Here is a 5,045-nt window from a genome sequence, read left to right as displayed (position 1 = left end):
CACCTGCCATGGCGCCCGTCCCACCTGCCATGGCGCCCGTCCCACCTGCCATGGCGCCCGACCCACCTGCCATGGCCCACTCTCCACTGCGGTGCGTGTGGCCACTGTAGAAGATGACGTAGGTGTCATGGCGGGGCCCGTCTGGCGTGCGCAGCTCCAAGAAGGACCTGATCTTGGCCTGCAGGGCGTCCAGGCTCATCCCGCTCGTGGAATAGTCGCAGCCGAAGTTCTCGATCAGGTGGTGAGCGAAGAAACGCTGCACGCTCTTCAGCATCCCTGTGGAGCGCTCGTTCAGCTCGCTCACCTGGTCGGGCGGCAGCAGCAGCGGCTGACCTTCAGGACTGAAACACGCAGACAGCAACCATTAGGGGGAGGAGCTTCTGACCCGCTTCAAATAAAAAAAAACTGAAGCTGTTAATGAAATAAAGTTAGGATTTGGTCCTTTTGGTCAGAAATGTGACTTTAGATCTTCGTCTGTAAAAAAAACACGTTTATTTTTATTTTAAATCTGTGATTCAGGAACAAATTAGAGATTCGCTTTTGGATTCTTTCAAAGTTTTAAATCTAATTCTTTTTTTCCCAAATCATGAAGATAATTAGAGGATTATTAAGACTCTAAATCTACGCAGATGTTGTCATGGAGATGATAGGTGTGGCTTTTTGCAGCACCTGCAGAAGTTGGTGGGGATGACCACGGCGTAACCCACGCAGGTTCCACCCAGGCTGCTGCCCAGCTCATAGAAGAGTCCGTGGAGCAGAGACTCCAGGGGGAGGAGGAGCAGAACCAGACTCATGAAGATCCCACTGGACTCCTGGAGGAGAAGCTGCCATCTAATCACCTCCGTCTGTTAAAGGTGCTTTTAACGGGAAGCCGGATCCTTACCTGCCAACTGAGGAGAGCCAGAGCTGCGGTGGAGATCAGGCTCAGGGTCACCAGGCGCACAGAGATCAGGCAGAAATGCCTCATTCCCTTGGAGGCCATGATCTTCTCCAGGCTGGAGTCCTCTGGGCTCTGAGTCCAGCTCAGCCGCTGACAGTCGCTCAGCTTGTTGTGAAATCCCCAAACTGTGATCAGAAGCACGGCGTGGCACGCGGCCCACAGCGGCGCGCAGAGCGCAAAGACCAGAACCAGCAGGTACCGGCGCTCCGAGCGGCTGATGGAGCTGATGAAGCTGATGGAGGCCAAGGCCAAGAAGGTCACCTCCACCCCCAGCAGAGGCAGCAGAGCCAGGCGCCGCTTCAAGCCGCTGGACACCAGGAAGGACCTCCAGCGCTCAGTGACCGACAGGCCGCTGAAGTAGGAATCCAGCAGAGGGTCGCAGATGATCTGGATGAAGAAGCAGGACAAGGCGGAGGGGCTGGTGGTGCTCAGGGCCTCCATCCCCGCGCTGACCCCAAGGAAGCAGGCCAGGCAGGGCAGAGCCAGCAGAGCCTTGGTCCTCAGGGTCACCATCACCGCAGCCAGAGCCGCCAGCAGCAGCGTGACGCTCAGCGCCTCCTGGCCGAGCAGCGCGGCGCTGGAAGCCGCGAAGCCGATCAGCTGCAGCCGCTCCGCGGAGGTCAGGAAGGAGGCCCGGGGCCGGCCGGCTCCCAGCAGCCGCTCCAGCAGCGCCCGCAGGCCCCGCAGCACCGCACCGCACAGCAGCAGGTAGTCGGCCGCGCGCTCACCGCCCCGGGCGCGCGCCTCAGGGAAGCTGAGGACCCCCAACAGGAAGCCGGTGCACAGGTGGAGGAGAGCCCGGCAGAGGCGCTCCGCCCGCAGGAAGCAGAGCAGAAAAGCCGCCGCTGTGAGGACCAGCAGCCCCGCAATGAAAACCGCAAGAACCGCAGATTCCCCCCGGCGGTCATAGAGCCCCAAACAGACACCCAGCAACAGGTTGAGGCCGGACAGGTAACCCAGCCACCGGAGCGAGGAGCGCGCGCCCCGCTGCTCCTCCCGCTGCTCCTCCTGCAGGAGGAGCAGGGCCGCCTGGAGGCTCCGCAGCATCGATTCAAACTATTGAAACTTTGGTTTAGATTTAAAATTTAAAAAGAAAAGAAGCAGCGAGGAGAAGTTTCTACTTTAGATCAAATGTTTCATCTGATCATAAATGATAGAAACTCGATAAAAGACTAAATAAAAACATAAAAGCGGCTTTAAAACTATTAGTTTCTCTCCAAACTTCAGAGCGCCGCCATGATTGTTTCCTCACAACGGAAAGCGCAGAGGGTCAAAAATGTCTTTACGGCAGCAGCTCAGAAAGTTTTAAATTATTTCACTATTAAACTATAACAGTAAAACTTTAGAAATCTGAAATAATTGTAGAATTTATTCTGAGATGATTTATAAGGTTTCATTATTTATAATCTAAACATATTTAAACGAGCCTTTAATTTAATTATTAAAGAGTTCTAAGAATAAAAAACAGCTTTAAAGTTTAATTAAACCCAAAGTATATAAAATGTATACTTTGGTGTCATTTTGAGTTTACACTGCAAATATAATTAGGATTAAACCTTTTTTACCTTTTGTGACGTTAAAAACATTTATGTAACGGAAGAACTGTTATTAAAATCTGTATTTCTGCTAAATAAAAAAGCTCAGAATAGACGATAAATCAGCAAACAGTTTCTATTTTTTCCAGTAATTCTGTTAGATTAGGATTTAAACTCTAAATGGTCTTTACTGGTATAGCGCCTTTATTCCAGTCAGGAAACTCGACCAAAGCGCTTTATATTCACTCACTGATTCGCTCCTTCCAGTTTATTAGAGTTTAGATTATTTTCAACCTGCAAAGTTTCCAGTTTTCTTGTTCTTGCTGAAAATAATCCCAAAGAATTACAGAGTTTAATCTCATATTAGGGATTATAAAGGTTCGCTTTCTATCCTGTACTTTTAAATTGAACAGTGACTCAAATGTTATTTACTGTTAATTTGAGCAGGTAAATGAGATAATCTGGAATCGGTGGTTTTACCCATAAAATAAGATTAAATATCGATGAAACAGGAAAATTAAGAAATTTATTTTAAATCGTCTCAGTTTAAGAAAAAATGACCCAAGATTGACTTTTTATGCAGTGATGTTGATTCATCACAAAGAGTTTTGGGAAAAAGGAAAACTGAAACTTTAAATATTTACAATTAATCACACAGAAACAAGAATAGTTTAATCATTTATAAAAGAGAAGCAGAACATGTTTGATCCTGCAGGATCGAATCGTTCAGCTTTAAAAGCATTTTATGCTCTATTGATGCAAACAGGCCTAAAACACTGGAAGACACTTTAAAAACACAAACAACTAAATCTGTGATGATGATGATGATGATGATGATGATGATGGTTTTCAGCTCAGAATGATCCAGAAATGAAGGAGATAAAAAAAAACATTGAATTAAATCGAAAACAAGAAAAACTTCCTTTAAGAACAAAACTTTCAGTTTTTAGGAGAAAAACCAAACAAAGCGTCTCGATGATCATCTTCCTGCACGTGTTGCTAAGAGACAAAATAAATATAGAATAAATGTTCATATTTGTGCAAAATCTCTTGACTCAGAGAGCAAAACGTTCAGGTTGGGATTATTGACCTTGATATTCCAGGTCAGTCAGATTAAACTCAGATGTGGAAAAAGAAGAAGTCGAACCTTTATGACAACAACAGTCACCAACTTCTACTGCTGGTTTACTGGGAAACATCCTGGATTAAAAATGGCGTCTCTGCACATTTACACTGAACACTTCTAGGATTATTTTCTTCTTTTAGCAGCAGGGTGGTGGGGGGGGATTATTGCTGCTCCACCTTAAGTCTGCAGGAGGACGGGATCGTCCGTCTCATGGAAGCCAGGAGCAGAGCTGCTCTGACTCTCGCCGGAGTCTGAGTCGTACGGCGTGTCCGGCAGCTCCATGAAGCCCCACGCCAGCTGGTCGTCCTCCATGTCAGAGCGCAGCGCCTGCTGCGGCGCGGCGGCATCATCCTCCTCCTCCTCGTTGGAGTGAAAGTCCTGGGGGATGTAGAGCATCTCGGGGTAGTTGCGTGACACCAGGTCGCTGGTGGTGGCCAACGACACCTTCCTGAACGCCATGAGATGCATGTGGGAGTATTTGACGTACTTGCAGCGCTTGAAGCCCAGCGACTCCACCGCCACCCGCCAGCTGCGCATCATGAGGGAGTGGCGGTTCTGGTGGGAGGAGTCGGGGGTGATGATGAGCAGCAGGCCGTGCAGCTGCAGCAGTTCGTGGGCCTTCTTGCAGCAGATCCAGCGCTGATACGGCGAAGGGAAGTAGGAGAGGAGCAGGGAAAAGACGACAGCGTGGAACAGCTGAGCCGGCAGGGCGTCGATGGGGCTGCGGAGGTGGCGGAGGAAGGCGTCCACTGCGTCGCCCGCCAGCTGCAGCGGCTGCTGGAGCTGCAGGTTCAGAAAGTCGCATTTGTAGACGCTCTAGAAAAAAGTCAGAAGATGTTTGAGTCAGAATGGAAAGACCTCCAGACGTTTCACTTCCTGATCAGAAGCTGAACGCCGTCGTCTGCGTGACTCATTTCTGCCGTTTTCACTCTATAAGCAGAAAAGCAAACATCTAGCAAAGATCTACAGAAAACGTTCTGACCTCCACAGCAGGAACGATGTCGATTCCCACCGTCAGAAACTCATCGAACCTCAGGAACGGATTAAAGCAGCTTCCGACGTCCAGGAGGCGAATCTTCCCCAGCGGAGACACCGAGCTGTAGAAAACAACAACTAGATTCAGGGAGGGCGTAGAAAACACCAACTAGATTAAGGGAGGGTGTAGAAAACACCAACTAGATTCAATAAGGGTGTAGAAAACACCAACTAGATTAAGGGAGGGCGTAGAAAACACCAACTAGATTCAGGGAGGGCGTAGAAAACAACAACTAGATTCAGGGAGGGTGTAGAAAACACCAACTAGATTCAATAAGGGTGTAGAAAACACCAACTAGATTCAGGTTTTATCACTGAGGCTGCTAAACTAACATGTTTTCATCAAAATGGTGATTTTCTTATTTACTAAAATAGGATTTAAGAGAAATGAAATGGAAATGTTCGTTTC

General features: G+C 48.3%; 2 protein-coding genes across 3 annotated transcripts in view; both read right to left on the bottom strand.

Moving 5' to 3' along the window:
- Nucleotides 1-2,193, bottom strand: part of tmem168 (transmembrane protein 168) — a 7,206-nt gene extending 5,013 nt beyond the window's left edge. For both annotated transcript variants that reach the window (XM_015404011.1, XM_015404010.1), the window contains exons 1-3: nt 884-2,193; nt 670-812; nt 67-341 (exon numbers count right to left, since the gene is read on the bottom strand). In XM_015404011.1, coding sequence (XP_015259497.1) covers nt 67-341; nt 670-812; nt 884-1,987 — 1,522 coding nt within the window. In that variant the 5' untranslated portion in view covers nt 1,988-2,193. The remainder of the gene's footprint in view (nt 1-66; nt 342-669; nt 813-883) is intronic.
- Nucleotides 2,194-3,613: 1,420 nt separating this feature from the next.
- LOC107104096 (chromosome unknown open reading frame, human C7orf60) overlaps nt 3,614-5,045 on the bottom strand; it is a 6,697-nt gene continuing 5,265 nt past the window's right edge. Inside the window, exons 3-4 of the mRNA XM_015404015.1 lie at nt 4,584-4,745; nt 3,614-4,417 (exon numbers count right to left, since the gene is read on the bottom strand). Coding sequence (XP_015259501.1) covers nt 3,779-4,417; nt 4,584-4,745 — 801 coding nt within the window. The 3' untranslated portion in view covers nt 3,614-3,778. The remainder of the gene's footprint in view (nt 4,418-4,583; nt 4,746-5,045) is intronic.

Source organism: Cyprinodon variegatus, unplaced genomic scaffold (genome assembly GCF_000732505.1).
Source record: "Cyprinodon variegatus isolate N-32 unplaced genomic scaffold, C_variegatus-1.0 Scaffold1613, whole genome shotgun sequence".
Classification (NCBI taxonomy): Eukaryota; Metazoa; Chordata; class Actinopteri; order Cyprinodontiformes; family Cyprinodontidae; genus Cyprinodon; species Cyprinodon variegatus.
The sequence above is the reverse complement of the archived record's forward strand: the minus strand, read 5'-3'. Positions and strand labels throughout refer to the sequence as shown.